Source organism: Tursiops truncatus, chromosome 10 (genome assembly GCF_011762595.2).
Source record: "Tursiops truncatus isolate mTurTru1 chromosome 10, mTurTru1.mat.Y, whole genome shotgun sequence".
NCBI classification, from domain to species: Eukaryota; Metazoa; Chordata; class Mammalia; order Artiodactyla; family Delphinidae; genus Tursiops; species Tursiops truncatus.
The window spans coordinates 21,939,811-21,953,741 of NC_047043.1; the positions used below are offsets into that span (position 1 = coordinate 21,939,811).

General features: G+C 39.2%; 1 protein-coding gene across 4 annotated transcripts in view; it reads right to left on the reverse strand.

Annotated features, from left to right (window-relative positions):
* Positions 1–13,931, reverse strand: part of ZSCAN12 (zinc finger and SCAN domain containing 12) — a 37,616-nt gene that overhangs the window by 23,369 nt on the left and 316 nt on the right. For 3 of the 4 annotated variants that reach the window (XM_073810491.1, XM_033863592.2, XM_004315534.4), the window contains exons 1-2: positions 3,444–3,543; positions 2,112–2,598 (exon numbers count right to left, since the gene is read on the reverse strand). In XM_073810491.1, coding sequence (XP_073666592.1) covers positions 2,112–2,534 — 423 coding nt within the window. In that variant the 5' untranslated portion in view covers positions 2,535–2,598; positions 3,444–3,543. Of the gene's footprint in view, positions 1–2,111; positions 2,599–3,443; positions 3,544–13,931 lie in introns of those variants that run through there. The other variant, XM_073810490.1, reaches the window with a different exon arrangement.

Genomic DNA, 13,931 nt, shown 5'->3' on the forward strand with positions numbered 1-13,931 from the left:
ATGCAGAACTTTTCCAACATAGCAGGCAGTAATTATGTTAAAATTTAAGTCAGATTAAATCTCTCTTCTGCTCAAAACTCTCCAACGACTTTCCATCTCAGAATAAAATCCGAATTCCTTATAATGGCCTACAAGTCCCTTGTATGGTTTGATCTTCTTGTAACTATCTGATTTCATCTCCTCCTTGACAAATACATCTCTACCATGACAAGCACATTCTCACCTTAGGACCTATCCATTTACTACTGATATTTCCCCTGCCTGAACACTCTTATCCTAGATGGCTGCATGGCTTGCTCTTTTAATTCAGATCTCTGCTCAAAATGTCACCCTATCTGAAAATCCTTCCCTGACCAGTCTATTGAAAACTACACAATCTTCATTTCATCCACTATTCCTTTTCTCTGCTTTACTGTTGCTTCTTTAAATATAGAATTTATGACCACCTGATGTATTACATTTGTTGATTTTTTTGTTTACTGTCTGTCTCCTCTCAGTAGACTAAAATCTATCAACGTAAGAGCAGCAACCCTCTACACTTTGTTCACTGGTGCATTCCCAGTACCTAGTAAACAACAGTCAATAAATATCTGCTGAATGAATGAACTTTTCCCAATCCACCTTCGCCTACAATCTTGCACTCTGTTAGAAGTGTCTCCGTTATGCTCGTCTTTCAAGCTTGAAATCCCTACTGCTTAGCCTAGAATAGACTGCTCAGTAAAGAGTTCTCAATTCTTTCGTCCTTCTTTACACCTCTACTCTGTCATCATTTTCAATTAATTCTTACCTAAGACATGCCTCTTCCTTCGCAGTCACACTTTCATGACCCTATTTTAAACTTAGATCTTTTTGCCACATGCTCCTTTCCTCTTCAATCTTTGTACTTCAATGCTAGATTATATTTCCTTTTTATTATTTCACCGTTTATACTCTCTATACCAAGCTTTCTTAGCCTTGATTCTACTGACATGCTGGGTCAAATAATTTTTTGTTGTATAGTATAAGGCTGTTCTTTCCACTGTGAGATATCTAGCAGCATCCCTGTCCTTTAGCCACTAGATGCCAGGAGTACCTCCCGCCGTTAAGACAACCAAAAATGTTCCATGACATTGCCAAATGCCCTCTGTGGTACAAAATTGTCACCGGGTGAAAACCACTGTCTTTTATCAACGCTAAAACAAAACAAAATAGTCCTATGTAATTTGGTTCTTTTTTATATCTTGGCGTTAGTAAAATTCATTTAGACTCAGAGAGAACAGATTAGGAGCTTCTGTTCTACAGAATAAAATCTAAACTCAAGAGGTTGGTATTCAAGGTCCTGGACTCTCTGTGCTCAACTCTTCTACTCACCTTTCCAACTTAACTGGGCTTTCAACTACTCAAAGAAACATGGGTCCCATGACCTGCCCCTCCCTCCTAACTTTCCACTCTGCTCCTACATCTCATTCCTCTGAGATGGTGACTTCGATTTCTCCATCTTTTAATCCTTTTTTTTTTTTTTTTTGCGGTATGCAGGCCTCTCACTGTTGTGGCCCCTCCCATTGCGGAGCACAGGCTCCGGACGCACAGGCTCAGCGGCCATCGCTCACGGGCCCAGCCGCTCCGCGGCATGTGGGATCTTCCCGGACCGGGGCACGAACCCGTGTCCCCTGCATCAGCAGGCGGATTCTCAACCACTGTGCCACCAGGGAAGCCCCTATCTTTTAATCCTTTAATGGAGACAAGGCAGTGGATATATCTGCAAAACCTGATTTCTTAATTATTTGTATTGTTCAGCAGAAGTGATGCCCCTTTCAAGAGGCTGCTGCCCACTTTGTTACCATCATCTCTCTAACATTTTCTCTCTGTCCTCCAAGTCTTCTGTTTCTAATGTTTCTGGGCAGCATTTCATCAAACAGAATTTGGAGCTTAATGCAGAAATACATGATCCTTCTACAGAAAAGATATAAATAAGTTAGGATTATGTTAACTAATGTTCTACGACACTCAGGCCCCTTTCTGATGCACCAAAGTGTCGAGAATACGTTTTGTGAAATAATGTTAGACTTCATTCTGGCCTAGAAATCCCTAATTCATCTTTTCTCAAACAGAAACCACATCTTTGTTCTCACCTGATATCCTGGCTCATCCAACTCTCTCTCTAAATCCTCCAGCACAGTCACCACCTCTTCCCCACTCTGTGGATGCTGTTCCTGGACCCAAGCTTGGAGCTCCTCGGGCAGGATGGTTAGGAATTGCTCCAACACCAGCAGTTCCAGAATCTGCTCTTTTGTGTGTGTCTCTGGCCTCAGCCACTGATGGCAAAGTTCCCGGAGTTGGCTCAAAGCCTCACGGGGTCCAGATGTTTCCTGGTAGCAGAGCTGCCTGAAGTACTGTCGGAAGACCTCCCTGCTGTGGGTGGTGTTCTTTTGCACGTTCTGATCCTGTCTGGCGGTACACTTATTTTCCTCCTCCACCTCCTCTTCCTCTATCTTTATTTCCAAAAGTTCATCTTGCTCCTTGTTGGCCTGGATGGACCAAGCAGATGCCATCATAGCTGTGCAAATGCTTATGAATGCTTCAAGCAAGATCTCCTGTGCCGTCTCTTTCTGGCTGGAACTGAAGAAGAAGCCATCATCATTAACACAAACTACACCAAAAACAAAAAGTGCAAATTCTAAGAATTTAAAAATGCACTTTGAAAGCCGCCTCCAGGTTAATTTTCTATACGCAGGAAAACACTCTGATAAAAAAGACTCAAGAATAGACTAATTTAAAGAGAAATATTAAGTAAAAGGTGCTAAGTTGTTTCAGGACTCTAAGAAAGAAAAGTAAGACTTGGTAGGAAACATTTCCACTTGATGATAGAAAAAAGAACAATTAAACGGAATAAACAAACATTTACGGCAAACAATAATAAAAAGTTGAGACATCCTTGATTGGCTGCTTTTTAAATTTTTTAAATACCCAGATGTCTGGTGGAAATCATTTAGTCATAAAAGCAGCAAAGTCACATGAATTTATTCCCTCAGGAGCCTAATCTCTCTGCTCCTCATTCTTCATTTATCAAGCGAAAAGGCTAAAGACATTGGTCTTTAAGACTTTCTTCTACCCTCGCGTTCTGTGATTTTAAATCTAAAGGCAGGCCCAGGAAAGAGGCCCTAGGACGCCAGTCAGCGTCTGTGACCCAAGACTGTTCAGAAATGTCAGAAGGCGCATAATTCAAGAAGGGTACACCGCGCGAGACAAGCCCGGGAGGAATGGAGCGCACAGCCGGGTCTCTCCTTCATCCCCGGGCTCCGACCCACTCTCCGAGGGATTGGGGGTCGGGGCTAGCTTCTGCGTCAAGGAGCTTCTCGCGGATCCACCTAGGCAAGTGAGGCCCGGAGGCCGCCCCACTCCAGCCGGGGCCGAGAAGGCCGTAGCACCCCCGCCTGCCGCGTCCGCAGCACAGGACCGCTCACCCGCAGCCCCTGGACGCCAGCAGCGGTTTCTCTCCGGGGACAAGGGGTTGAGGCCTCGAACCGCTTCGAAACCGGAACCCACCAGCAGCGACCCATAGAGGCCGGAAGCGGCCGCGAAGTGCGGAAGACCGGTTCACTTCCGCCGCCGCTCTAGGAAGGGTGCGGGAGGGGCTCGCAAATTGGTAGATCTCCCGCGCGCCCATGTGAGAGGACAACTGAAGACTCACAGGCCTGCGGTTTCGCGATATTGTTTTCTCCTGCTCCTCTTCGGCTGGCTAGTATCTCCACTTCCCCCGACCCGATGGGCGGTCGAGGCTTGGCGAGCCTACCTGTGCTAGGGAAATCCCATGCTTTTTCCACTCTCACTTTTATTTGGGTTTCTGCACCTTTGATGTTCAAGATGCCTCAAAAGGATGTTTTCCCGAGGTCCTTCCCGACTCAGGAAGGGACCTCTTCCACACACACTTCTCAAGGGTCAACCTGGTGCTTTCTGCCTGCTTTTTCACCTTCTTCGGTTCTCTCTTATGCGCTGACGATAATTATACATCTGAAAACCCATAGGGTTCAATGGGAAAACTAAAAGATCATTTAGTAAAGTAGCAAGATATAAAATTAACACACTAAAATCAAGAGCCTTCCTATATGCAAATAACCAGTGATAAAGTTACAAGATATAATGGAAGAGAATACCGAATTTACAATAGCAACAACCAAAAAGCAAGCAAACAAAACAAAAAACAAGAAGAAAGAAAGAAAGAATAAGCTTAGGAAAAAATATGCAAAACCTGTATGGGGAAAACCTCCTGAAAGGCCAAGTGTATACTTAGACAAATAGAAAGCCATATGCCAACAAGACTAATAAGAGTTTTGGCTCGAAAGACTCAATGAAGAAGTCAGTCTTCTAAAATAAATGTATTGACACATATTGTTCTAGAATTAGACAAGTTGGTTATAAAGTTGATATGGGGGGGCTTCCCTGGTGGCGCAGTGGTTGAGAGTCTGCCTGCCAATGCAGGGGACATGGGTTCGTGCCCCGGTCCGGGAGGATCCCACATGCCGCGGAGCGGCTGGGCCCGTGAGCCATGGCCGCTGAGCCTGCGCGTCCGGAGCCTGTGCTCTGCAACGGGAGAGGCCGCAGCAGTGAGAGGCCCGCGTACCGAAAAAAAAAAAAGGATAAATTAGGCCTCATCAAAATAAAACACTTCTGCTCTCTAAAAGACACTATGAGGAAAAGGCAAACCACAGGCTGAGAGAAAATATTTGCATCACATATATTTGTCAAGGAACTTGTATCCAGAATACATTAAAAAAAAACACTTAAAGTTGATATGGGAAAATAAGAATAGCCACAATACCCTCTGAAAAAAGAACGGTGAGGGACAGCCTAATCGGATATTAGCACATGTTATAAAGCCTCTACAATTAGGAGTGTGATATTGTGTAAAAACAGAAATAGACCTAGGTACCTATGGATATTTAGTAAATGATGGTGGCATCTCAAATTAACAGGGGAAATGACAGACTTGTAAATAAGTTGTGTTGGGACAACTGATAGCCATTTGGTCAAAAATAAAATTGAATTAATATCTCCCATCACACGGCACAGTCAGGATAAATTCCAAATGGATCCAAAAACCAAATGTAAAAAAATGTACCTATACATGTATTAGAAGAAACACGAATAATAATTCTAATTCCCTGGGAACAGGGAAACCTTGCCTAATAATGCCTCAATTTCCAAAAGCAATAAAAAATTAAATTTAATCAGATAAATCTGACTAAATAAAAATCAAATGAATTGGTTATCAAAAAACACCATAAAGAAAAGTCAGAAGACAAATGACACGCTGGAAAAATGTTTGCAACGTATCACAAAGGACTAATATCCCTAATATATAAAAGATTCCTAAAATAGTTCCTAAAAAGAAAATAGCCAATAACCCAATAGATAACATGGGCAAAAGAAATGAACAGTTGACAGAATAAGAAATTGTAGCAGCCCTCAAATGTCTGTAAAGATGCTCAGCTTCATTCAAAATATAAACATACAAACTAAAAACTACACTGAGGTGCCATTAGTCATTTTATCTGATTGGCTCAAATCCAGAAGTTTGACAATATACTCTATTTATGAGGAAAGAGGAACTCTTATACATTCTCAGTGGGAACACAAAATAATACAACTCCTATTTGGAAAAATAAGAAAATGTAGCAAAAGCACCTATGTAAGTTTACCCTTTGCCCCTGCAATACCACTTATAGAAATCCATCCCAAAGACATATTAACAAATATATGAAATGACATGCATACAAGGTTATTCGTTCAAGTATTCAAGCTAAAAGACTGGAAACAAACCTAATGTCCATCAATAGGTGACTGATTGAATAAACTGTGGCATAACTACCTAGGCAGCTATAAAAAGAAATGAGAAATCATGATGTACTGCTATGGAATGACTGACAGGTGCTGATAGCATACTACCTGTGGTAGACAGAATATGACACCCCTCCCCCAAGATGTTTACTCCTCACCTAATCTCCAGAACGTGTGAATTTATTATGTTACATGACAAGGGGGAATTCAGGTTGCAGATCAAATTAATCTAATTCTATTCAACTGATCTTAAGGTAGGTTTTCTTAGTTGAGAACCAACTTGTTTTGTTCTAATAAAGCTTGATTTCTGGACACTGAAGTTTGAATTCAATATAGCCTTCTCATATCACAAAACACTACACTTCTTTTGGTCTTTTTAAATTTTATTTTAATATAATTGTAGATTCATATGCAGTGTAAGAAATAATGCAGAGATCTCATTTACTCTTTACCAAGTTTCCACAAATAGTAATATGTTGCAGAACTATAGTACAATGTCACAACTGGAATATTTACATTGTTACAGTCAAGATACACAACATTTCCACCACTACAATCCCTTTTATGAACACACCCATTTCCTGCTCACTCCCATCTTCTCATTAACTACTGGCAACCAGGACTCTGTTCTCTGCTTCTATAATTTTGCCATTTCATATTTGGTTTTTTCATCTCTGTTTTCTTCTCTTGCTTTCTTGTAGGTTACTTGAGTGTTTTTTAAAGTGTATTTTAATTTATCTATAACATTTTTGGTGTATCTCTTTGTATTGCTTTTTTAGTAGTTGCTCTAGGTTTCATATCATATAGACACAACTTAGCACGTTCTATTGGTGTCATCATTTTACCAGCTTGAGTGAAATATAGAAACCTTACTTCCCTTTACATTCCTTACCCTCCCCATTTATAATTCTTTTAAATATTTCCTCTAAATGTATTTAGCACCGCATTAGACAATGTTATAATTTTTGCTTCAACAGTTAAACATAATTTAGAAAAATCAAGAGAAGGAAGCTTATCGGATTTACCCATATTCCTTCTTCTTTCCTGATTCTTCTATTTAGAGAAATTCCTTTTGCCATTTTTTAAAGGTAGGTTTCCTAGTGACAAATTCTATGTCTTACTAATCCGAGGGTGTCTTGATTTTCTCCTTTACTCCAGAAAGATATTTTCACCAAGTATAGGATTCTGGCTTGACAGTTCCTTTCTTTCAGTTCTTTAAAAATACTATGTCAATTCCTTCTGGTCTCCATTATTACTCATAAGAAATCCACTGTCATTTGAATTTTCTCCTATAGATAAGATGTCATTTTTCTCTGCTTTCAAATCTTTTGCCTTGTGTTTGGGAAGTTTCACGTGACATGGTTTTGAATGGATTTCTTTGGGTTTATCCTGTTTTCATTTTGATCAGCTTCTTGAATCTGTAGGTTTACATCTCTTGCCAAAACTGGGAAGTTCTCAGCCACTACCTTTTCAAGTACTTTTTCAGCCCCATCCTCTTTGGGACTTCAATGACATGAACATTACATCTTTTCTATAGTTGCACAGGCCCCTGAAGTTCTTTGCATTAGTTTCTTTTGGCTTCTATAACAAATTACCACAAATTTGTGTCTTAAACACAACAGAAATTTATTCTCTCACAATTTTAGAGGCCAGAAGTCTGAACTCAAGGTGTTGTCAGGGCTGTGTTCCCTCCAGAGACTCTGGGGTACAGACCCTGTTTCTTGTCTCTTCCATCTCCTGGAGCTGCTTGCTGGTCATGCCTCGGTGTTCCTTGGGCTCGAGGCCACATCACTCCAATCTCTGCCTCCATCTTTCCATCACCTTTTTCTCTGTGTCTAATCTCCCTTTGCCTCTCTCTTATAATGATATTTATTATAGCATTCTGGACCACCCTGGATAATCCAGGATAATCTCCTTGTCTCAAGATCCTTAACTCAATCACTTATTTTGCCATATAAAATAATATTCACTGTTCTGCAACATAAGGTAATATTTATAGGTTCTGGTGATTAGGAAGTGAACATACCTTTGAGGGGCTATTTTTTCAGCCTACTACATTCTGTTCCCTTATATATTTTTTTCTCCAGTCTATTTTCTCTCTGTTGTTCTGATGGAGTTATTTCTGTTGTTCTATCTTCTACCTCACAGATGCTTTTTCTCCATTCTGTTGTTGAGAACGTATTTTTCAGTTCTCAAATTTCCATTTGGTTTTTCTTTATATCTTCTATTTATTTGCTAGGACTTTCTATTTCCTGACCGAGGCTTTCTGTACTTTCATTGTCTGTATTTTCATTTTTTTTTACATGTGTTCACAATTTCTCATTGAAACTTTTTTTTTTAATCGTGGTTGCTTTGTCAGATTAATTCTAACATCTCTGTCAGCGTGGTGTTGGCATCTTTTAATTTTCTTTTTTCATTCAGTTTGAGATCTTCCTGGTTTTTGGTATTTGAGTGATTTTTTATTGAAATGTGGACATTTTGTATTGTTATGAGACTGGATCTTAATTAAACCTTAGGTTTCAGCTGGTTTTCTCTGAAATTGCTGTGGCAGGGGAAGTAGGGGAGGGTGACACTGAGGCAATGCCAGAAAAGGGCCAGTAGAGAGTCAGGGCTTTCACCATCACCCAGCAATAACAAGTCTGCACTCACACAGTGTCTGTGATGACCATGTGGAATCCAGAACTCCTACCCCTACCCAACAGTAAGGAGGAGCTCAATGTAAATCAGGTGGGGAACCTGGACTTCTACCTCTATCTGGCAGTAATGAGGTGCTACCTTCCCCTACCACACTCTTTAAGGTTTTCTTAGCCACAGAAATTCACGTGTCACTTAGCTTTGTTTTGCAAAATTGCGAGGATCACATTATAGTAAAATACTTTTTAAAAGAGCTAAGCTTCTACGGTACAAATATGTAATCATGACCATTACTATAACGGATTTTAATGAAAACTGAAAAACTGCTCAGATAAATTCAGGTAAGGTATAAGAAACCATCTTTTAGCCTTAAGGATCCGTCAGCCGATGGACACCGGAGGGTGCTCCCCGCTGGTGAACCTATGTCTCCTTCGAGAAGCAAGTAGTCTGCACAGACCAGGCTCTGTACAGCATTTGTGTTCAGTTTTCTGCATCTCTGAAACGTCCGGAAGCACCGACATGGAAAAGGGAGTCGGATCCTGAGGGATCTATGTAAGGCAAGGGAGAAGAACCCAAGCCAGTCCTGGAGAAAGGGGGCAACACCCGAAACTCCAACCCCAAGGTCTTTGCAGAGGTACAGAGCGTCCTGCGTGGGGAGGAGCCAGATACCCACCTATACCTGACGGGAAGAGTCGGGAAGCACCAACGGAAACGGGATATTTGGGCTACAGCTCACACCAGGAACTGGAAATAAGTCACAACGCTTGACCGCATCTCCGCTGGCTCCTCAGCCGCCTCTCTAGGAAACTTGGAGGACCTGTTATCTCAGTGGTTGATCTGGCAAGCTGGCACGCCTTCGCGTGCTTGGCTTCCTCCTAATGGCTCAGGCAGGAAAATCGACGAGGGCTTGTAACCTCTAGGGTCCAGCAGCCACTCAGTCTGGGCTAATATCTTTCTACTCCACTGAGGACACCTGGCCTCTCTCACCGGATTCTCGCAACCCTAGGTTCCCTTAGGACCCGGTCCTCTGACGTCCCAGCCTTCAGGGTCCCTCTCCTGCAGTCTCTTAAGGTACCAACTGTCAGTTAACTTCCAGCGTCAGAAGCAATAATGAACATCCACCTAAGGAAAGCGCCAACAAGAGGGGCAGAAGTCGGCTTGCTCCCCACTGTTTTAAATCTTTGCATAATCGGGTCCCTCTGAGTAACCTAACCACTGATTTAGTCAGTCTGGGGTGGGGCCCAGGCAACTGCACTTCAAACAGCCCAGGTGATTCTAATGCAGGTATACACCAAGAAACAGTGGCTTCATCATAAAGCTAAGGTAGCTGGCATGGAAATCTGGATGTGGGTCCAGAGAGACCTAAAAACATCACAGAGTAATTTATAGACTGTGCTTTTCTCCCTGTTCTCCTTTTTATGGAAAGTACTAAAATGAGTGAGGAGCGAAGGCAGTGAGACTATTTTCACTGCTTGAGACTCCTGTACCTAAGACACTTGGAACAACTGAGATGGAGGAATTTCTAATAAGTACTGTGAAGATGAAGCACTTATCTTGGTAATGCTGTCTCTGCATCTATCTTATTTTTCCTTCTCTTTGGTCACCATTGTTGGCCAGAGTTTTGGTGTCTCATTTTGCTTTCTGTCTGATTCCTTTTTATGTTCTCACATTTTGTCCATCCTTTTTCTCTTTCCATCCCATTTGTTTTTTGCAGATGCCTAAAATGTGTCTCAGGGCTCCAAGTCTAAGTGTCCATGAAACTACATATAATTCATGATGATCTTTGTTCATAGTTTTGTTTTAAAAAAACAATGTGATTAAAAACTAGAAAGATCACTATAAGTACTTAACCACTTGGGTTTCACTTTTCTCATGTAGGTATGAAGTGAGCGAAACTCCAAATTTTCTTTTTAAAGCTCAATATTCTCTGATTCTATAGTAAAAAACTCCCGTCACACACACAAAATACTTTTGATGATTCTATACTGCTTATCAAACAAAGACTCAATGCATTAGGAAAGTGTTCAAGGCTCTCTCAATCTGGCCCTCACCTACAATCTCCCACTCCCGCACTTCTTTGCAGGAACTCCGTGACCCAAACTGGAAAACCCCTGGCTCTTGAGCATATCTTAAAATGGGGGTCTTGCCTCACCCTATTCCCTGTGCCAAAAACACTTTCCTCTGTCCTCCACCTCCCTCTGCAAAGAATCTACGTTTCTCTCAATTACTAATTCAACATTTAACCAATGACACATGTATATTCATATATATTTTATATTTCAAAATTCTTCCACAGAAAATACTTATATTTTATAATAATTTTGACCTATTTTTATTTTAAAATTTCCTAAGATAATTTTTGTCTTACTAAAAAAAGATAAAACAATCTTCTACTATAAATTATAACTATGTTTTTTAAAAGAAAAGTATTGTCAGATATAGAAAATAGGAGTCATTTCCAAATATAAAATATGGACAGAGACTTGATTCTCCTGTTATCCTGACCTTCAACTCAAAATTATAGTGAAAGAGAATCTTCAGGGCTCTATCTACAGCTCTAGGCAGGTTTTGGTTGCAAGATACTTAGCCATTTTTTGATGCAGTGTCCACTGTCCTAACAGTGCTCAAAGGGGTGCTGGACTATCCTTCAAGAACCAGTAAGGTTATTTAATTGGATTTGAATCAATATTTCTTACACCTTGCTCAACCATAAAACCAAAATCTGCTCTCTCAGACTGAACTTTTCAGAGGGATAGGGAGGGATGGATACTGGTCCAGGGAACACCTGAAATGAGATCAATACTAGAGACTTCATAGGCTGAATAAAAGGAGCCAGGGCGGAAAAGAGAGGAGAAGTGAGGGAAATTTAGAAATGCAAAAGGGAGACAACTAAGGACTTCTGGCCAGGAAGACTGGAATAATCACAGAAGAAGTCAAAGTCTACATGCCACTGTCTATAGGTTGAGACATATTATTTCTCACATAATGAGGAATGTGCATCCTAGATAAAAGAATTAGCATGAGAGAATTAGTACAATTAGTATCAGAAAACAAGGAAAGTTAGTTTGGTGAACTGTCAGTCATTTTAATTGTGTTAACCATCATTGCATTCTAAGCAGTACATCTGTCTCTACAGCATATATAATGTATTTTGTTTCTTGGCATTTTACCAGTTGTTGAGAAAATTGAGAATGTTTGAGAAGCTGTAAACAAAACAAAACAAAAAAACAGGCACAGAACAAACCAAATATCCAACCTTCAACTGCAAGTGTAAAAACTCAGTCCATTAGAAATTCATCCTCTAAAATACTAATCTGCTCATATTTTAAACCTTTTAAGAGCTGATATAATTGAATTATCCAAACATACTGCTTCAGCATATTGGAGAAACATTTAAAATACTTATGAACTCAGATTGTAATAGTATATGTACTATATCACTATATGGAATATATATTTAACTTGAGAAGTTGAGTTTTTTTGAGAAGTTGATTTTATTTCAAACTTATATCTACTATATTTTCCTTAACTTCAGCCTAAAATCCCTATGTATTTCTCTTGGATATAATTTAAACCTCAAGACAATAAAATATACTCTTGAGGACATTTAAGACTTTTTTTCTTCTAAGATTGTTGATAATACCTACAATTAGTCACAAGTAGTGACACAAATAGTTTCAAATGTTAGGTCTAAGAATATAAAACAGAACAAAATACATGAAACTGAAAAATACCACCTATCACTTCTCCATTCTCCACAGAAGCATTATGTGTAATTCTAGTCATCCAAACCTTGTTTCCTAGCTCATGTGGATGTTGTTAGCTTTTAAATAGAAAGTGTTTGACTTGGACTAAACTGGGGAGAAGAATGAAACAATATATAACATTTTGAAGTAGTGATTTTTCATCTGTAGGAGTATGTTGAACTATGGAGCACCAACAAATGAGATATTGTCAACTTGTAAATAGAATAAGGAAGTCCTCTGTTATAATGCAGAAATCTCGAAAGATTATATTGTTTCATGAAAATAAGGTGTAGAAGAATATAAATAGTATGCCATCGTTCTGTGTAACAAGGGAATAAGATTATATATTCATATTTTCTTGTACTTATATAAAGAAACACTGAAAGATACATAAGAAACTAGTAAATGACTACCTATAAGGGAAAGATAGCGACCTTTTTTCAGTGTTGTTTCGATATTAGAACCAGGTCAAGAAAGAATTTTTTTAAAAAACTCCTTCTAAGTAAATTAAAATTTAAAGTTAAAAATAATCACTCACTACAAAAAAAAAATAAAATGCCTCAAATGAGAGATAAGTGGAAGGAATCTTTCCTGGAACTCCACTGTAAATTAAATAGGCTGTACATTTATTGAAACATATAGATGGGAGGGTTTGTTGAGCTAAAAAGCAAAACCTCAGTGCCTTATAAGTGCTCTAAATTCTATATGGCAACACAGTGCTTCCAGTGGCTTAGTAGAAAGAGCATTGCACTAGGAATTAGGAGAGAGGGTTTTAGTTCCAGCTCCATTAACTAGCTGTATGATCTTACACAGTCACTTCCTATAGCTTCTGTTTCCATATCTGTCAAATAAGGGCACGCAGAAGTGATCTCTGAGGTCCCTTAGAGCGTTTCTATTACTCTTAAGTTACCTGTGTGTGTATTTGGTATTCCAATCCAGACTGTTATCACCATAGATTTTTCATTTTTTTGGTCTCCTGGCCTTAGTATAAAGTTTTTTAACACTCAGTCAGTGTTAAGGGAAAGAAATCTTTTTATGTATGACCTTGATAATAATCAATAGGTAGTGCTGAGAGGCATGGAGGTTATAAAAAGCAATCAACATGCAAGACTGATCATACTTTTCTGTCTACTTTTGTATATGTTTGAAATTTTCTATAACAGAAGTTTAAATAAAGAAAAACCCCAAAATGCTCATAAGTCACAGGAAAAATACAATGAGGCCTATATTTTCACAATAAATATCTGAAGTGAGATATCAGATTTTTAGCTAAGTGTCTTGGTCTTTGCAAAATTTAAAATCATGAGCAATATTTGTTATGACTAGCCATTGAGCTACTAATAATATATGGTTGCTTCAATACCTTGGTTCCTAAACTGAAGGCTGAATTACTAAACCTCTACAGGGAGAAGCCTTCTGTATATTTATGGGACGATTCATCTGCCCCCTTTTGTAGGTTAAAAGCAAGTTATCCTATCTTATGTGAATGGAAACTAATCTAATAGTTTACATTACAGATTTTACTGCAATTATTTTTAAATTAATTTTTAAATACTCAGTGAACTACCTTTGACATTTTGTATTCAGGCTGCATATAATTTTTAAGACTTTTTTTTTAAAGTTTTTAAAAACTAGGATGAAGGAGTTTTCCTGAAGTACATGTAGAAGACTTTTGGAACAGATGTGTGTGAGATTATGTTGATGAAGTCAACACAATATTCAGTATTGCAAAGT